Source organism: Lepidochelys kempii, chromosome 4 (assembly GCF_965140285.1).
Source record: "Lepidochelys kempii isolate rLepKem1 chromosome 4, rLepKem1.hap1, whole genome shotgun sequence".
In the NCBI taxonomy this organism is placed as follows: domain Eukaryota; kingdom Metazoa; phylum Chordata; order Testudines; family Cheloniidae; genus Lepidochelys; species Lepidochelys kempii.
The window spans coordinates 79,253,905-79,274,902 of record NC_136383.1 but is presented as its reverse complement, the minus strand read 5'-3'; the positions used below and the strand labels follow the sequence as shown (position 1 = coordinate 79,274,902).

Below are 20,998 nucleotides of genomic sequence, written 5' to 3'. Positions count from 1 at the left end.
CAGTTAGGTGATAGGGTGCTTAAAACACCTGTGGCAGATGGTGGGTGCCTATACTAGGGCTTCCAACATTGGTATGTCTAGTGGGAAAGCTGTGAAAAATGCCCTTCAAGGCATTACTGATAATAGCTATAGTTGTAGGAAGTCCCATCAAGGCAGACCTTGGGGAACCTGCCTTATGCATTGAGTACAAAAATATGCAGAACACAGAGAAATTCCTAGTTCATTCCCCAGCAAGTTTACATTCTAAAATGCTCATTGACAAGTATGGGTAATTTTCCTAGCATAAACAGAAGCAAAATGTCCTTGAGACATGGGTCTGTAGATGTGGCCAATTGCCTTTATAAGATTTTATATGACCATAATACACACTTTGAATCTAAGATCTTTCTATAGCAGCTATTACTGTGGTATTAAATGCTTGTAAAAGCAGCTCTAGATAATAACACTGGGTTTGGTTTTTGTTTTTGTTTTTGTTTGCGTTTCTGTTGTGTGTGTTGGAATTGTGAAATAAATGGGACAGCAATGTCCTGTAAAACGTGACTGAAAAAGTATTTCTGTCATGTGCCCTTCGTGCACTAAGCTACCAAGTTGATTCACCCAGGCAGATCTCTAGTATCTGCAGGGAGCCTTATTGAAGTCATTGGGGCTCTGCATAGGCACAGAGTACCACCCACATAGATCAGCTTGCAGGATTGGAGTCTTGTATTTTAAAAAAATATATTCCACACTTGCACTACTTGAAGTTTCATCTTTCAGTTGGTATTGATGTTTGAAATGTGTTATTTATATTGGTTGTCACTAGCACATTCTGGGTGATGTGCTTAGGATCTGATTATTAATCAAAGTGAACACCATCAGGCTCAGGGGCCATGTCCTGGACACTTTTCCCAAACAAAATTCCCTATGACAACAATAGGGGTTTTGTTTCTGTACAGCATGCAGGATCAAATTCTCACTTAGAAGAGTTTTACTGTTTTCAGTGTCATAGTCTTTGTGCTTAATTATTATATGATTGTAATTTATAACACAATTTGATGTGCAGAGACTTTTAGATTGCAGTCACTTAGATATGGTAGGAATTGTAAACTAGCACTCCAGTTTGTTGAGATGAAGTATCAACTTCTACATTTAAACATACATTTAAAATAAATATTTTAATAGTCTTGCATAGTTTACCTCTTGCAGTAAATGCTTTACCTAGTACTGTGACGAGAGAATTCACTACTGCACCAACATTTAAATTCACTGTAACTGGAAAAATGGTGACATAATTATGAAAGCAGCACAGTTAAGAGTCAAAGTTTCTGTGAGATTGATCAACATTCTGAATGAGTCTGAATCTTTCCCCTGCTGTCAGATGTTGCTTAGGGCATGAACAAGGCCTGTCTATCCTGGGCTGCTCTTTGCATGTCCTCTATGTGTTAAGTACCATAAGTTTGCCTTCTGAGTAATCTTCAGTGATAGTATTCTTTTGATTGGCCCTGTCTACATTATCATTCATTTATACTGGCATAAAACAGCAGAAGAGCTGAGTGTTCAGTCTGAGAGCAATGGTTTTCTTGATACAGTGTTCACTTGCATTAGCAATGAATATGTTGTACTCTGCACTGCAATTTTGTAACCAGAAAACAAACTCATGACATAGGTAATAATACACTGTTTATTTTCCTTTTCCTTCTCTGCTAATCTGTATCCATATCCTTTAAACATGCATATACATGGCTTTAAGCAAACCAGTAGTCCTATCAATGGCAATGGAACTACTCGTGTATAAAAGTAACCGCATGTGTTAAGTGTTTCCAAGTGTTTCCCTGCTCTTGAGCTGTTCAGACCTTTAACACAAAGTTTTAAATTAGAGCCATAAAAGCATGGTGGTGTCTGCTTTGATATAAATGCTACAGATTGCTGGCGGTAGGCACAAGGGACCAGATTCACTAGTACATTCTAGCTGCCTTGCACCACTTCAGTTATGTAAAGCTGCTGTTAACCAAGATTAACTGATCATTGATCAGTTAAATCGGGTTTATGACTGCTTTGTGTTGCTTGAATGTCATAAGCAGTCAAGCCATATGAGTGAATCTGACCCATACTGTATTCTTTTTTATCAAATATTGCAGAATATTTGATGAAAACACATTTTGAATTTGCAGTTGTGTGTGTCCACAGTGGTGGCCTAATTCTGAGTTATGCTTATCTAGTCAGAGAGGAGAAACTTACTATGTGACTTGTGTCCATTCAGAACAGTTCAATTTAAAATTTTGAACACTGAATATTCACAGTGAACTGATTGTGAACAAGCCACTGACCAAGAATTTCTGATAACAAATAATTATAAGAAAATCTTGGTCTATTTGTAGACAATTTCTGTGCAGAAAAAGAAGCAAAAGATAATTATTCATTACCAGTTCCTTGTCCAACTTTAGTATTGTAATGAACAGGCGTATGGCTCTTATTTGGTTCCTCTGACTGTAACTGTGAAGTTGAAGTTAGGGATTTAAGTACAGATTAGCATAATAAAAACTCAGTTCTTCAAAGTCCTGTGATGACTGTAGATTTAAGGACATAGGAGTTATTTAAGGTAACCTGACCATGCAGTATTGAAGGTATACATACTGAGGCCCCACTCCTGCAACAACTCATGAACTTGACTTCAGTGGGACTATATACACATACCTAACATTAGGTTTCAGAGTAACAGCCGTGTTAGTCTGTATTCGCAAAAAGAAAAGGAGGACTTGTGGCACCTTAGAGACTAACCAATTTATTAGAGCATAAGCTTTCGTGAGCTACAGCTCACTTCTTCAGATGCATATCGTGGAAACTGCAGCAGGCTTTATATATACACAGAGAATATGAAACAATACCTATTCCCACCCCACTGTCCTGCTGGTAATAGCTTATCTAAAGTGATTTCCAGCACAAATCCAGGTTTTCTCACCCTTGTGAGAAATCACCAGCAGGAGAGTGAATTTGTGTGGGGGGGTGGAGGGTGAGAAAACCTGGATTTGTGCTGGAAATCACTTTAGATAAGCTATTACCAGCAGGACAGTGGGGTGGGAATAGGTATTGTTTCATATTCTCTGTGTATATATAAAGCCTGCTGCAGTTTCCACGATATGCATCTGAAGAAGTGAGCTGTAGCTCACGAAAGCTTATGCTCTAATAAATTGGTTAGTCTCTAAGGTGCCACAATACCTAACATTAAGCATGTGTGTAAATGCTTGCAGAATCTGGGTCTGAATCATGCTGACAAGACCAGCAGCTAACAAACTATACATTATATAGAATTTTCCTTTAAAAAAAACCCCACACTTGCTAGCTGTTCAGTGCATTAGAAGTTTATATTGGAAGAAGCAATTATGGAAAGACTGTGGATAACTTAAAAACCCCTTCTAGTATGTTTTGGGAAATTTACAAGTGAAAATAAATAAAGTGGGAGTAATAAACCAGAATTGGTCTTTGTTACATTGTGTGTTAATTACACGTGGATAAAATCATAGGACAAATGAATCATCAGATTAGTGAATTTACCCCACTGTTTCAAAAGTTTTATTGAATTATTAATTAGGATCTGTCCTAAGTTGCTATGCAGAATCATTGATTAGGGTAAAAATATCTATTAGGAGAACAAAGTGGGTGAGGTCACCCAAGAAGAGCTCTCTAGAGCTCAAAAGCTTGCCTCTTTCACCAACGGAAGTTGGAGTAATAACAGATATTACCTCAACCGCCTCGTCTCTTTCATATCCTGGAATCAAGACAGCTACAACAGCACAACAAAAAATATTAGAAAAACAGAAATTGACTTTAAATGCCAGTTAATGATTTACACATAATAATTATACATTTAGCATTTACATAGCACTTTCCTTTCATAGAGCTCAAAACACTTTTAATTCCTGTAACCTTTAAAAACAGGATGGGAATTTTCAGATGTAGCCTCTTGTAAATGATTGAAGTATTCTAGTTCTCTTAATGGTCTAGAGAGAAAGTATTACAGAAATTTTGAACTTTAAAGAAATATGGTTTTTTTTAAACATAATGATAGTCAATTTTGTTTAAATTAGTGACCTACTGATGTTTTAGTTTGTTTGTTCTCTCGGGGGTAGCTTGCAGCAAACACAACACTCATTATGACAGGTTTCAGAGTAACAGCCGTGTTAGTCTGTATTCGCAAAAAGAAAAGGAGTACTTGTGGCACCTTAGAGACTAACCAATTTATTAGAGCATAAGCTTTCGTGAGCTACAGCTCACTTCATCAGATGCATATCGTGGAAACTGCAGCAGACTTTATATATACACAGAGAATATGAACCAATACCTCCTCCCACCCCACTGTCCTGCTGGTAATAGCTTATCTAAAGTGATCATCAGGTGGGCCATTTCCAGCACAAATCCAGGTTTTCTCACCCTCCACCCCCCCACACAAATTCACTCTCCTGCTGGTGATAGCCCATCCAAAGTGACAACTCTTTACACAATGTGCATGACAATCAAGTTGGGCTATTTCCTGCACAAATCCAGGTTTTCTCACATCCCCCCCACCCCCATACACACACAAACTCACTCTCCTGCTGGTAATAGCTCATCCAAACTGACCACTCTTCAAGTTAAAATCCAAGTTAAACCAGAACATCTGGGGGGGGGGGTAGGAAAAAACAAGAGGAAACAACACTCATTAGTTAGACATTTTAACTTGGAGTAGTTTGAATTCATGCATTAAAAAAAATCTCTTGCATGTGACATGGTTTCACTCAATGTAACATTATACAAAACTAAACTCTAATTGTACATAATGTTTAAATTCAGTTGTTGCAGCATATTTCACCTGATTTTGTGGTGCAATTAGAAGAGCTAATTCACTATAGACATAGGTTATTTCTTGCCACATGAGAAGAGCAGATTGGAGAGTTACAACTAGCACATCTGTTTTCAAGTAAACTTCAAAGGTTAGTTTGTGGATATCAATGAATCCTGATGTCAGGGATGGAGTTAAATTTTAGAAGAGACATGAAGTTTTAAATGTTACTTTTAACTGCAGTTAGACTGTAGACTACTGTAAACAACCACCTACCTTCCTTTTTCTAGTAAATTAGAATCATAGGAGTCTTTACATTTTCAGATGTATTAAAGTTCATGTACAATAAAAGAATCAATAATTTCTTAGGGGATGTCCAAAGAAAGTTGCAGTTCAAAGATATTGGCCAAACTCTGTCCTATGGATATGTACACTGGCTTTCCATGACCTTGATGGGAGCTTGTGTGTGAATGCAAGGGCAGATTTTACCCCATTATATTCATATTGATATTGTACATTAATTGCAGACATTGTAGGCCCAGTTCTGATACCTGTATTCATGCTGTGTAACACTTTACTTCCCAAGTAGTACCATGTGGCAGGGGAGAAATTAGTTGTCCCGCTAGTTTACAGAGCTTGGCTATGGCTACACTACAGCTTATGCGAGCATAATTTATGTCACTCATGGACGTGAATAAACCATTCCCTTGAGCAACGTAAGTTACACTGATGTGTTTGTGTGCACAGTGCTATGTCGGTGGGAGAGATTGTCCCATCGACATAGCTTCTGCTATTTGCAGAAGTGGTTTTATTATGCCGACAGGAGAGCTCTCTCTCGTCAGCATAGAGCGTCTTCACCAGACATGCTTCATTGGTGCAGCTGCAGTGCTGTACATATAGACATGGCCTTTAAAATTTTCCCTTCCTGCAGCCAACTTTTGCCTGCATTGTGTAGGCTGGCAGGTCTTAGTTTCAAGATCACATGTTAAATTGTCAGAATGAATGTTTCTTTGAGCAGATGTGAATTATAGTACCTCTTAAAGGGACATTGTTGACTTAAATTTGACATGAACATTAAGTTTTTTTATAAAAACCTTGTCCAATAAAAATGTTTCCACTTTTTTTTTTAAAAAAAGAGCCCACGTGAGAAAGAAGAGAAAATGAAAACAGATTTTTAAAATAAGCTTTCCCTGCAGTGTCAGAAATCCAAACATTGCAACATTAAAAACCGGAAAACAAAACTGACTATAAACAAAATTGAAACTAACTATAAATAAAACTGAAACCAACTCCATTGGCTTTTATTTTCCAGCTGACAGACGTGAAAAAAGAAAACACAGAGCATAAGTAGCACAACGAAAATTGAGTTTAAAAATTGTCATTTTAAATCATTTAAGGTCATATTAGGTGAATAACTGAGTGTTTGCATGTGATTTTTACGTGATAATGTCCCTTTACCCGAATACATGTTAAAAGAATGAAAGGAGTTGTCATCTGAAAAGTTTGGCCAGGACAAGTTCTCTCTCACCTGAAGGTATATGCAGTGACTCTACAATACTAAAAGAGAAGTTGTTGAGGTGTATGTACCAATACCATATGTATTATTCACTTGTGGAGGTAATTGTTTGAAATATTATGACAAATGTTTACTGAGTAAAATGATAGTAGTCATGTCAGTCTGATGACAGTGAGCCATTCAACTGTTTTATGTAACTTAAAATGTATTCAAAATTATTGGGATGTTGAGAATGGAATAGTTAATAGGATTGGTAACGGGATATAGAATTTTTCACATGTGGTCACCAATTCAGATCCAGGCCAGGTCAGTAGTAACAAGTGACATTTTTACATCTGATGATGACTGCTTGGTTGATAATGTGAAATGAATTTCACTCAGTTCCCTGTGGACAGGTGTTCACAATAGAAAACTCACCACCACATGCTAGCTGGGATCTCAACAAAGGAGCAAAGTGCTGAACAGACATGAAGCCTGACTTAGTCTCCTCTCTAGAGATGGACCTTCCAGGTCTATGTTGAAGGACAGTGCAGGGAAGCTTACACAGTCTATGTTGGAGCTGTTCTATGGATAATCAGAAGACTTCTGTTTCCAGGGATTTCAGACTGATGTCTTTGAGATGCACTAAATTCAAACACACCAAAATTTAAATTCTTAGCATGCAAAGAATGTTCTGGAGAGTTGAAATTTGGAAGAAAGGTGGATGAAAATCTTTTTAGTTAGATATATATTTTTTTCCTTATTAGATCATAAGTGAAATAAGTTTGGTGGTCTCTATCTAAGTGTCTATTTGACACTTATAGATCATCTCTATTTAGGAAAGTCTCAGGATAGAAATAGCTATCATGTTACAAGTTAGGCTCTCTCTATTGCTGTTAGTCTCTGAAGAACAACAAATTTGCTAAAAAAACCCCCCCCTACATTAAAAAATAGAGAACATCCTCCTACATTCTGTATCAGTGGAAAAAGCCATTGTTGTTACAACAAGGAGGATTACATCATGTGGTCTGAGTAAGAGACAATATTGAGTATTTCATATTTGGTGCTTCTTTTAATGCAAATCTTTAACTACAGTCATGAAAAGAAGCAGTTTTCTTATAAATATCTCAGTATTTTGATTTAACTGGTAGCTTTGTAATAACTGCACTGGTTCAATCAGTCTTTTGTGTACACATCTGCTTCTTTCATATGCTGTTTTTGCAATCATAAATAAGTCCATGCATCAGAAACATTTTCAGTATGCAGTCTGGGTGATTCAAAACATTCCAGGCCCCAATTATGGTATGATTCTGTGTTCATTTTTACTGGTTAGTTAGAATGCTAAGTTTAGAGGTGGAACTCAATGAGCAAGAATAAACATATTCTTATTGTTAATAATGAAACTTCCAGACAGGTGTCAGGAAAATAACAGTGCTTTTCAGTTAAGTGAAGTGAGCCCCAATCTCATGAGCGGATTGTGTTTGATGCCTCCCAGGTGGCTAGGCATTGGTGGTCTAAAGATAGGAATGCTTATCTTTGACAGTAGTATAGGTACAGGTTAGTTATTAACTAGAATTGTAGAAACAGCCCACACCCAGGCAATAAAACGAAACCTTTAAGCAAACGTTAGGTTGTACTTTAGTATAGGGTGCAAACAGTCTTTGCTGTGTATTGCAGAGAAAGGTATGTTATGAAAACAAAGCAAATCATGAGAAGCAAGTACTGTTTGAATGAGTTATATTATTACCTCAGGTTCAGTCCATGGCTAAATTACCTGAAAAGTCCTCCTTCAACACACTCCATAGATTGCTTCCACTGAAACTGGCCTTTTCTCTCCTCTGGTATCTTCAGAAATGTAAACATAGCCTTACTAATTCCCTCTGAGCTGCTACAACAGCACTAAGGGGAGACTGAGATCATGGGGTTTTTTTTGTTTTTGATTTTTGGTTTAAACCCTATTTTTATCCTTGATAGTGTATTAAACATTGATTGGGTGGTTGGTGCTGGACAGGAGACCAACAGAAACAGTCCCTACTACATTAGGTTTGAATAAAGACTGTGTAATGACACATCCACTCCCAGTCTTTGACACATCCACTCCCAAAGTAAAACTATTTCCCCATGTTTATTCCCCCCCCCCCCCCCCCCAACTGTTCCTCACATGTTCTTGTCAACTGCTGGAAATGGCCCACCTTGATTATCACTACAAAAGGTTTTTGTTTTTTTTCTCTCCTGCTGGTAATAGCTCACCTTACCTGATCACTCTTGTTACAGTGTGTATGGTAACACCCACTGTTTCATGTTCTCTGTGTATATAAAATCTCCCCACTGTATTTTCCACTCCATGCATCCGAAGAAGTGAACTGTAGCTCACGAAAGGTTATGCTCAAATAAATTTGTTAGTCTCTGAGGTGCCAAAAGTACTCCTTTTCTTTTTGCAGATACAGGCTAACATGGCTGCTACTCTGAAACCAGTCTAAAGCTGGGATCCTGCAGGTGCTTATGCATGTGATTAGTCCCAATGACTTCAGGGGGCCTATTCATGTGTATAAAGTTAAGCAGATGCATTGTTTCTGGAAAAGGGCCTGAAAAGCCAGTCACAGAGAAGACCGGATGTACTGGGATACCAGGACAAGGGAGTAATTAAAAAAAAATGTTATTAATTCAGTTCTTGTGGGCAACACAGAAGAAGTGATTCTTTAAAGGGATTTGAGCCATAACAAAATACTTCCTAATTTTCATCGGTCTGGGAAAATTCTTGCACAACAGCCATAAAATACTGTGTTCTCCGAATGTCTTGCCACTCTAAGAATATTTTTCCTTAGGGTGTAGCTACACAGTGAAATTGACTGACATAGCTTTAGCATCTTGAGAGGTGCTGAGCACGTACAACTCAGATTGCATTTAACTAGAAGGATCATGCAATAACTTTGAAACACCATTTTCTAAAATGCCTAGAGATTGAGGGATAAGGTGGGTGAGGTGATATTTTTTATTGGGCCAGCTTCCATTGGTCAGAGAGACAAGTTTTGAGCTTACACAGAGTGAGGGATGTAACATAATGTAGGAAAGAAAGCTGCCTTAATAATATTTTTATGTAATTTTAGTAATATGGTTCTTTCTTTTTGGGACCTGCTTCTACTCCCAGTAACGTCAGTCATTAAACCCCTCTTTTGGGAAATTGAAAAGCTTGAGATTTTCCTCTTGATTTGAACAAATTTTTCCCTTGGTTTCTCCATGTCAAGGATGAAAGAAATTGCTTTTGCATATACTTACTAGTGGAAAATAATCTATACCCTGTTAACCCAGGCAAGATTGAGGATCAAGGACTTTAAGAACTCTCTTCTTTGTGCCTTGCCTGGATATAAATTCCCAAGGACTTTCTTTGGGTTCCAGTCAAAAGGAAAGAATGGAGGTCTTGTTTTATTCTATGAATCTATTTTCCCAAAACTTATGATTCTTTGGGCAATAGTGGTGAAATTTACCTGTGGTGCTGAGGGCCAGGGCAAGAAACAGTGTGTACAGGCTGCACAGAGGGCCCAATCTGCAAAAATATTTAGGCATGTACTTTAACTTCAAACATGTGCTTATGTGCTTTGCAGGATTATGGCCAGAGAGGGATTGGGAATGCTGCTGCACTGGAATGCACCACAGGAAGGGTATTCTTGTCAGCCGTGTATAGGCTGGTACAGAAGGCTGAAATGGGGATGGGCTTGGAGATCTGCAACTGCTGTGCAGGGGCTGTGAATGCTATCCCAACTCAGGGAGATGGAGTTCACCAAATCCTCGGCATCTCACCTGCATAGAGTCCAATGACTAGGGCTTTATGCAAGTGGAGTCCTTGTTGTTCCAGGTTACTATTTTCTTTGTTAATTTGTTAGTATATCTTTAAAACCTATATTGTGCCATGGTATTGATTTATTCCCTCAAAAGGTTCGTAAACGACATTTCTACAAGTTAAATCCCTTCATTTTTCTTTACAATTTATATCACAAATCAAGTTGAGACTGATAAGATCTATAAATATAGTGTAAGTATTAAGGGTGAAATCCTGATTCCATTGAAGTCAGTGGAAGTTTTGCCATTGACTTGGATGGGGCCAGGATTTCACCCTAAATAATTTAACATTTTAACAATGCATTTAAATGTGTTTTGAGCCAGGTCTTCAGCAGCTATAAATCAGTGTAGCTCTGTTGAAGTAATTTGAGTTGCTGTTTCTGTATTACATATGATCTAATGCAAGTGAGATATTTGTTTAGATAACTGGGAGAAGATGAGGTATGCTCTGTATTTTAAAATTGATAAATTTAATTATGTGAATGAGGTGTAGGTGTACTGTATTCACATAGTGTGGGTTTTCTTTAAGACAAATCTAAGCTCTGTCAATCCAAGGAGGACTTGTGGCACCTGAGAGACTAACACATTTATTTGGGCATAAGCTTTCGTGGGCTAAAACACACTTCATCAGATGCATGCAGTGGAAAATACAGTAGGAAGATATATATATATATATATATATATACACAGAGAACATGAAAAAATGGGTGTTGCCATACCAACTGTAACAAGACCAATTAATTAAGGTGGGCTATTATCAGCAGGAGAAAAAAACCCTTTTGTAGTGATAATTAGGATGGCCCATTTCAAACCGTTGACAAGAGGGTGTGAGTAACAGTAGGGGGGGAAATTAGCATGGGGAAATAGTTTTTACTTTGTGTAATGACCCATCCACTCCCAGTCTTTATTCAAGCCTAATTTAATGGTGTCCAGTTTGCCAATTAATTCCAATTCTGCAGTTTCTCGTTGGAGTCTGTTTTTGAAGTTTTTGTTGTTGTAGAATTGCAACCTTTAGGTCTGAAATTGAGTGACCAGGGAGGTTGAAGTGTTCTCCAACTGGTTTTTGAATGTTATAATTCTTGATGTCTGATTTGTGTCCATTTATTCTTTTGCCTAGAGATTGTCTGGTTTGGCCAATGTACATGGCAGAAGGGCATTGTTGGCACGTGATGGCATATACAGTAACTCCTCACATAACGTCCTCCCACTTAACGTTGTTTCAAAGTTACATCGCTGTTCAATTAGGGAACATGCTCTTTTAAAGTTGTGCAGTACTCCCTTATAACATCATTTGGCTGCTTGCTCTGTACACTGCATGTAAGATTTTGTGGAAGAGCAGCGACTTTACAAGGGAGCATTGCACAAGTTCCTCTTCTCTGCTTCCTCCCTCTTGGACTTTCTGGGAGGGAGGGGGAGGAGTTACTGTATCACTTTGGTAGATGTGCAGGTGAACGAGCCTCTTATGGTGTGGCTGATGTGATTAGGTCCTATGATGGTGCCCCTTGAATAGACAGAATAGGGACACCATCATAGGACCTAATCACATCAGCCACACCATAAGAGGCTTGTTCACCTACACATCTACCAATGCGATATATGCCATCATGTGCCAACAGTGCCCCTCTGCCATGTACATTGGCCAAACAGGACAATCTCTAAGTGCACTTCAAAAACAGACTCCAACAAGAAACTGCAGAATTGGAATTAATTGGCAAACTGGACACCATTAAATTAGGCTTGAATAAAGACTGGGAGTGGATGGGTCATTACGCAAAGTAAAAACTATTTCCCCATGCATTTTTCCCCCCTACTGTTACTCACACCTTCTTGTCAACTGTTTGAAATGAGCTATCCTGATTATCACTACAAAAGGTTTTTTTTCTCCTGCTGATAATAGCTCACCTTAATTAACTGGTCTCATTACAGTTGTATGACAACACCCATTTTTTCATGTTCTCTGTGTGTGTATATATTGTTCCTACTGTATTTTCCACTGCATGCATCTGATGAAGTGGGTTTTAGCCCACAAAAACTTATGCCCAAATAAATTTGTTAGTTTCTAAGGTGCCACAAGTAGAAAGTACTCCTTGTGGGGTTTTTGTTTTGTTTTTTTCCTGAGACAGACTAACATGCCTACCACTCTGAAACCTGTCAATCCAAGGGTGCTCTCTAATAATGCCTGAGATCACTGTAAAATAACAGCTCTGTCTTTTCTGCTGTGGGAAAATGAGGCTTTGCATGGAAACCAAATGATAGTTTGTTTTGATGTTTAATGTCTGTATTCCAGCTAGGGAGTGTTAACATTCTTTAGGTGGAGCAGGGATGCTATTGGACTGACGAAATAGCCTCTGAATGTAAGGGGAGTCTGTTGATTGAAATTGTACAGTTTCTAGGACTTGTCTATCATGCAATCTGTAATGTGTGTGTTTCAGTATACGCGTGGGATATGTCCTTCTTTGCCCCTTCAGTGTTTTTTTTTTTTTTTTTGAGGGAATGGGAGGGTTTGGGGGTTAGTTTTTTGTTTTTTTCTTCAAGAAGGGGAAAACATTTTCAAGCTACCTCTGTGTGTGTGTGTGTGTGTGTGTGTGTGAGAGAGAGAGAGAGAGAGACTGACTTAAAGTCTTGGTGCCATCACTGTGCTGTTCTAAATCAGCCTGTACCTCTGCAGTGCTTTTTCCCTTGATCAATGACAATACTGTTGGAGTACTTTTGTTAGTATTTGACTTAGGACCAAGGGAAGCAGAGAAGTGGCAGATAAATGAGGAAGTAAGATGTGCCGTTTTCTGGGCTGCAGTGAATAATTTTTGTTGGTGATGCACACAAGGAAATATAATCCAGCTTCGTGTTGCTGCGTCTGCAGTACTAACAAGAGGAAGAAGCAGGAAAATATATTTTTGTATCACTGCAGTGAGGAGCTAGAATGCTGACTACACACTGGGAGTGGCTCTGTAGAATGAGAAGATGCCACTTGTCTGTTAAATTGGACTTCAAACTAAAAAGAACCCAAGTGAGGGTTCCTTCCACCAGGAGTTATAAGGAAATCACCAAGGAATTAATGAAGTTTCCTCAGTGCCTTTTTGATAACATATCAATAATATTCCTCAATAAGACAAGAGAAGCACCAGCAATGGTTGAGATTAACAGGCCAGATAGCATAGCTCCTGCCTTCATCTTGACCTCTGTTGTCCAACAATCCAAGGTCTTTTGCATAGATTGTTTACTTTCCTTAATCTTATCTCCAGTTTGACAGTCTCAGGAACTTCAGACAACTTCATTAGAAATCTTAACCCCTGCAGCACTGAGAATGGGTACACCTATGTGCATACCAGATTTTGCTGCCACTTATTTGTCCCATGCTGCTGGTTCCATGGTAGAGTTTCTTTCAGTCTGTTTGCAGTGTTGTAGCCGTGTTGGTCCCAGGATATAAGCAAGACAAGGTGGGTGAGGTAATATCTTTTATTAGACCAACTTCTTTTGGTGGAACGTACAACCTTTCAAGCTACACAGAACTATTTTTTGGGTCTGGGGAAGGAAGCAGAGTGTCGTCAGTTTGACCTTCTAGGATGATTTTCTTTCCCACCGAAGGACAGGTCAAGAATTGGTAGTAGAGGGGAGGCCGGTCAGAATGGGAGCACAGGCTTATGCCTAAAGTTGATCTATGTATATTTTCATCTCTTTTGTTTATTCAAGAAAAAGTATGTAACTTGACTATTTCTCAAGATGCAACTGATCTGTTCTTTGCTGGAGCACTAATTATACAGGGGAGGTGGGGGGCTCTCTTTATTAGAGGCTTTTAGGGTCAGGAAGATTCAAATGTCTTAATTCAGTGTAACTGAAAAGTGAAGTTAAATGACAATGTATGTAACAATTAAAATACTGATTTATATCTTTAAAATACTTCTAATCCAGGTCATATTAGTGGGTCATATTACCTGTGAAAAATCAAAATTTCATGGGCTAGAGCTTGTTTTGAAAGTATTTGCAAATACCACATACAATCATATGCATTTGAGGGGGTAGAAAGTATGTTGTTGATGTCATGATCTTAGGCCCTGATCCTTAAAGGACTTGTGCCTGTACTTAATGTTATGCACTATGAGTGCCCCATTGACTTCAGTGGGACTACGTGCTGTATATAAAATTAAGCATGTGTATAAATCTTTGCAGGATACATGCCTAGTGATACATGTTTCCCTGTCTAAGCAGGATCAAATCTGTGATGTTATGTTTTAGGGACCTCCCCCCCCGCCCTCCTCCTGACTGGTAAGGGGTTCTGTCACTGCCTGCCCTGTAACCTTGGGGGCTTTTGTGCTGTGTGGCAGTGGTTCAATTCCCTGACATCAGTAGCCAGCCCACAAGATGTCTTTCACCAGTCTAATTACTCCACTACAGGGTGATGCCAACAGCCTTCCAGTTCCAGGTCCCCCCCCCAAATACATCCTCCTCAAGTTCTTAATTACCAGAATGTTCCCCCTCTGGTTGGTCACAGCCCCCAAGGTTTGAAAGCACCTCCCAGATACCAGCTTACTTTGGCACACTCCACACAGTTTGCACATCTGAGACCTGCTTGGGGTAAAAATAAATGAAGTTTATTTAATAGAAAAACCACAGATTCAAAGATAAAATAGTGAGGGAAAGCACACAAGTTACACAGAAAAATGTAAAAATGCAATCTCAGCTTTTATACTTTAATAAAATCCCTTTTCTAATTTAAGTTACCTATTGCTTCGAGGTAGTTTCTCAGCATACCCTCTGGCTACAGGAGGGATCCAGCATTCATGAACAGTCATTTGCCATAAGACTGTCCCTCAGGGGGTAGATAAAATAACTTCAGGGCAAGTCTACACTACAAAATTAAGGCGACTTAAGTTATGTGGACATATGGCCACCACAGTAATTAAATCTCTTTTATACATCCCCACTAGCTCCTTCTGTAGGCGGTGCACATCCTCACCAGGAGTGCTCGCACCAGCTGTCAGTGTGGGGTATTGTGGGACACTGAAAGCTGGAGTCCCCAGTGATGAGGCTCCACTGACACTAGGTTGACTGAACTACATTGACCTAAGTGCTACGTCTCTCAACCTAATTCTAGAGTAGACCAAGCCTAAGTCCCGAACCTGTTTTTGAAAGACTGTCCTTTTTTCTTTTCTCTTCCCCTTTTCTTTCAGTCTGTGGTGACTTATGTTTATGTGGAGTGGGGAAATTCCCTCTTGACTTGATAGCCTGGATTTCTCTGTGTCTTCCTCTGAACTCTAATGGTCCATCATTGTCTTCCTGGGCTGGACAATGGATCATTACTTAAAGCAAGTTTTGTGTAAATCCCTGTCTTGGGAGGTGCCTCTTCCCCATGCTATGAGGTGTAGTGCATTTTGGAGTATAAATTCTGAGTACAATTTTATTTTCTATATACACCTATACATGGATTCATAACCTCAGTCTGTATACATATCTCATAATGACTAATCAAGTTCAGAACATTACAAACTTTCATAGAAGACCTTACTTGGTATAACAATAATCTAGTACGCTATGCAATCAGTTGATTTAACTGCTCATTTTTGGGGTTTAAACATATTTTCCCTTTGGCGTGTCTGGAGTCGATTGTTGCACCCCTCCTTGTGAGTCTGATGCTGAAGTTTTGGTCACTGACCATGATGTAAGCTTCACTTCTACTACACCCTCTTTTCTGGATAGGGTATCGTGCCTCGTTTTCCAACCCCTCAATATATTTAATCTCCATATCATATGCCTGCAAACCTATACTCCATCATAGCAATCTGGAGTTTTTGTTCTGTGGAGCCATACTTGTAGTGAATGATTTGTTAACACTATGATCCGCCTATTGAAGAGATAGGGTCTGGGTTGTTTTACAGCAGATACAGTAGCATAACACTACTTTTCTATTCGAGTAATTCTATTCAGTGGGAGAGTTTTTTTGCTTGGAAATGCAATGGGTGTTTCTTGTTGTTGTCTTCCCATTTCTGTTAATACAGCTCTGAGTCCTGTGTTGGACACCTCAGTACACAATTTAAATGTTTTTTTTAAAAAAAACCCTGGACTAGCCAAAATGGGCGTCTTTGACACAATTTCTTTTGCTCTTATCAGAACCCTTTTGACAGGCATCTGACCAAGCCACTTTTTCTGATTTTGTTTTCTGGTATAGTCCTTGTGATAGGAGCAGCGATGTCACTGAAACCGCCCACAAATTTTCTGTAATAGTTAACCAGACCTATAAATGATTGAACCTGTTTCTTAGTTTTGGGGACAGGCCAATTCACAGTAGCTTCCTATTTCAGGGAATCTTGTTGGATTTGGCCTCCACCTATCCAATGACCCAGGTAAGAAAGATTTGCTGCACAACTGTACACTTTGACACCTTGATTGTGAGACCTGCATCCTTGAGGCTTTTCAACACCCTTGCCACATGTGTTTTGTGTTCCTCCCAGGTGGTGGTAAATATAGCAATATCATCTACAGTGGAGTGCAGACTCCTGGAACCCATGTAGCACCTGCTTGGTCAGCTTCTGGAATGTGGCTCCTGCATTTAATTAATCTGAAGGGTAGTACCTTAAACTCAGAAAGTCCAAAATTGGTAAACAAATGCAGTATCCTAGGGTCCTAGAGCCTAGATTCCGACCCAAGCCTGGAAGTCTACACAGCAATGAAACAGCCCCACAGTTCCAGTCCGAGTTGACTGGCATGGGCCAGCCATGAGTTTTTATTTGCTGTATAGACATACTCTTAGGGGTCTTCCCCTTACTCCCAGACATTACATGTAGGAGAGGCAATACTCTGTGGTCCTCATCTGCATAGCATATTACATTTGCTATAAGCGTCTCTGTTATAGTAAATGTTCAATCAGTTAATATGTACAGTTAGGGGTACACTCTGACTATAGGGATTCTGTACATTGCAAGTGATTTCACTTAGTCTCCTTGTCACCTCAGAGGGCCCTCCTGGGAGTTCTGCATTTTATGCTTTATACAGGGACTAATACCAGAACCAATTCACCTGCATCAAAGGCTCTTTTACTTGCTTTTTTGTCATGCCACCCTTTATGTATAGCTTGGCTTTTTTCAACATTATGCAGTACCAGCTCCATACTGGTTTTTAGCTCTGCCCTGAATTTAGATACCGGTTCATTCACTCATTCCCCTTCTGAGTCAGTGTTACCTTCCCACAAATTTCTGACCAGGTGTAGGGGGCCTGTGACCTTCCTTCCATATAGGAGGTTGAATGGAGAAAACCCTGTCAATTCTTGGGATACCTTTCCGTAAGCAAACAATAGGAAAGTCAGTAGCGTACCCCAGTCCCTTGCCTTCCTGTCTACATACATTGTTAGTATGGATTTAAATGTCCCATGAAATCTTTCCACTAACCCATTTGTTTCTGGATGATATGGGGCAGACTTTAATTTTCCACAGTTCAGAGAATATGTGGGCCATGAAATTTGACCCCCAATCTGGTCGTATTTCTATTTCAGGGGTGAGCAAACTACAGCCCAATGCGGGCTGTATCCGGTCCAGGGGATTGCCACCCCCGTGACACCGTGGGCTCCATGCTGCTCCTGGAATCGGCTGGTACCACATCCCTGCGGCCCCTGATGGAGAAGGAGCAGAGGGCTCTGTGTTCTGCCCTCGCCTGCAGACACCACCCCCCGCAGCTTCCGTTGGATGGGAATGGGGAACCACGGCCAATGGGAGCTTCAGGGGAGGTACTCACAGGCAAGGGCAGCATGCGGAGCCCTCTGCCCCCTATCCCCAAGGGGCCGCAGGGATGTGGTGTCGGCCACTTCAGGGAGCGGCAAGGTGCGGGGCCAGGGCAGGCAAGCAGGCAGGGAGCCTTCCTTGGCCCTGGTATGCACCACTGCCACCCCGGAGCCGCTCCAGTTAAGCGGCGCCGGGCCAGAGCCTGCACCCCAAACCCCTCCTGCACCCCTCTGGTGCTGGGCCAGAGCCCCCTGCCACACCCTGCACCCCTCCTGCACTGCAAACCCCTGCCCTGAGCCCCCTCCTGCACTCCGCACGTTTCCCTCCACCACAACCCCCTTCCCTGAACCCCCTTGTATACCCCGCACCCCTCCTCCGCTCCAGCCCTTTGCCCTGAGCCCCTTCCTGCACACCGCACCCCAACCCCCTGCCCCAGTCCTACATTCATGGCCCTGCATGCAATTACCCCACCCAGATGTGGCCCTTGGGCCAAAAGTTTTGCCCACCCCTGTTCTATTTGAAAATGCACCCTACTAATTATGGAAACGAATGCACTTGCCAGTTTCTACTTCTATATTAGCTAGGGCCACTGCCTCTGGGTATCTGCCAGTGAAGTCGTCTACCACCAATATATATTTATTCCCATTTTTGGATGGTTCAGGGCAGTGTTTCTCAACCAGGGGTATGTGAACCCCTGGGGGTACACAGAGGTTTTCCAGGGGGTACATCAACTCATCTATATATTTCACCTACTTTTAGAACACTCTGCATAAAAAGCACTAGTGAAGTCAGTACAAACTAAAATGTCATACAAACAACAACTTGTTTATACTGCTCTATATACTATACACTGAAATGCAAGTACAGTATTTATATTCCAATTGATTTATAATTCTATGGTAACAATGAGAATCTAAGCAATATTTCAGGAATAGTGTGGCTGTGACACTTTTGTATCTTTATGTCTGATTTTGTAAGCAAGTTGTTTTTAAGTGAGGTGAAACTTGGGGGTACGTGAAACCAATCAGACTCCTGAAAGGGATATAATAGCCTGGAAAGGCTGAGAGCCACTGGCTTAGGGAGTGGACCAGTAATGTCTATGCCAACCCGATAGAATGCTTCTCCTATTACAGGTAATGGTTGCAGTGAGGCTTTGTGGATACCTAGAGTCTTTTTCCACTTTTGTTACAAGTCATAAGACTGACAGTATTCCTTCTAGGTTTATACCAGGCCAATGAAAATTTTCTGAAGCCTTTCAAAATCCTCTCTAATCCTAGATGTCCAGTGGCCAAAATGGATGAACATCCTGTGTACCTTCATAGGTTGAAACCGTACACCCCCCTCAGTTCCTCTGTATGTCCTGAGCTCACCAGAGCTTTGTTCACCTGAGCAGGATGGGTTTGGGTTTGGGACAATACCTCTCAATGTAAAGCTCAGTAGAGTTACACATACAACATTTTCTTGGGCCCTTGTCCTGGGTCAGTGGTTTGTAACTGGGATTACTAAGTGGGTGCCTGTTGGGATATATTTGGCTGCACTTCCCCACTCCTTGCTTTCATGAACAATTTGGGGACCCACTTTTACATGGGGCCTTTGCCCTTCCCACTGAGACTTTTGTTCAATACCCATTCTGACCCTGTACATGCAAATCAACAGCCCAAGCAGCCACCTGCACTGTATTAGGAGACTTTTCCCATATGGCAGCTCTGATTTCATCTGAGCAAGCATTAAACAAATGTACTTTGGGTAAACAAATCAAACAATTTCCCATAATCCTCTTCTGCCCCTTTACACTTCACCCATTCTTTTCATATAATCACACATTTTATACATAAACTTCTTATGACTGATATTATCATGCGACTTTAGGTTGGTAAACATGGTATGATCCTGGAGTAAGTTGAAACCTTGACAGTATAGTGTCCTTATATTTATCACAGTTCATGGCCCATGCCAGTAAAGACTTGGAAAGCTATACCTGAAATTTTGGAAACCAGTACAGATATTTGTTTCCCAATAGGGATGCCATTGGCCTGGCATATATTTCAAAAGCAGTAAAATATTCTATGCCGTTTGAGTCCTTAAAACATGGACACAGTCTGTCCCAGCTGAGTGAGTTCTGGCAGGGATTACCTGTGGGTTGTGGAATACCTTTTTGCTGTTCCAGTACTCTGAGCTGCATTTCTTGTGCCTCCATTTGCTGCTTGTGTGCGCTCTCTTCTGGTTTGGTCACTGCTGTTTGTCGCTGCTCCTCTGCCGCCTCGTTAGCCTTGGTTGTGTGGATCGATTCCATCTGTTGCTCCTCTGCCTCCTTGCTGACTGCCTTCTCTTGGAGTCTGAGCCATCTGCACCTGGTACTCATATGCCTCCTTGTCCCTGTGGAGCTGCAATTTAATCAGCTGTACCTGAGTACCAATTCCTGCAGGGGATTAAGGTCTGGTTGGTGTCCCAACTCTGGTTCATCTCCACCTGTTCCCTCCTACTTCTGCTTAAAATGCTCAGTGAGCATGGTTCTCAGATCCTCTATTGATTTCCCCTTGTGGGGTAAACTATATTGCAAACATGAGCTTCAAAGTATTTTTTTATCCATTGTGTCCAAGGACTCTCTGGCTCTTTTCCCCCTTTCCTGGTTGTACTTCTCTTAACCGGAAATAAACAAAAGAAAATAATAAACGTTAAGCTTGTACTTTGCTCCCCACACATTTGAACCCATTAGGGGCTGTTTAGCAAGTGTTTGGAATGTGAACCTCAGTTTGCTAATATTGGAGTGAAACTTTGGTAATGACTGTGCCACTCTGTTTTGGGGACTGGTAAGGGGTTCTGTCACTGCCTGCTCTGTAACTTTGGGGACCTTTGTGCTGTGCAGCTATAGTTCAATTCCCTGATACCAGTAGCCAGCCTGCAAGCATAAGATCTCACCCTGACTCTCACCAGCCCAGTTACTCTTTGCAGGGTGACACCAACAACCCTTCCAGTCACGAGGCTCCCCACATCCATCCTTCCTGAATTCTTAATTTCCAAACATTTGGACAGTTCCTTTCTGGTTTGAGTGCCCGATTGATGGGACTACTTGCAGTCCATAAAGTTTAATATGTATATGAATCTTTGCAGGACTGGGGCATTCTCAGTAGACTGGTTTAAAAGATGCTTGGTGACACATTT

At 40.6% G+C, this 20,998-nt stretch overlaps 1 protein-coding gene across 5 annotated transcripts in view; it reads left to right on the top strand.

Moving 5' to 3' along the window:
- IRF2 (interferon regulatory factor 2) overlaps positions 1-20,998 on the top strand; it is a 65,117-nt gene that overhangs the window by 2,104 nt on the left and 42,015 nt on the right. Inside the window, exon 2 of one of the 5 annotated variants that reach the window (XM_073341779.1) lies at positions 9,893-10,143. The exons of the other annotated variants lie outside the window; for them this stretch is intronic. Within the exon in view, the coding sequence (XP_073197880.1) occupies positions 10,117-10,143 (27 nt within the window). The 5' untranslated portion in view covers positions 9,893-10,116. The remainder of the gene's footprint in view (positions 1-9,892; positions 10,144-20,998) is intronic. 5 annotated transcript variants of the gene reach the window in all.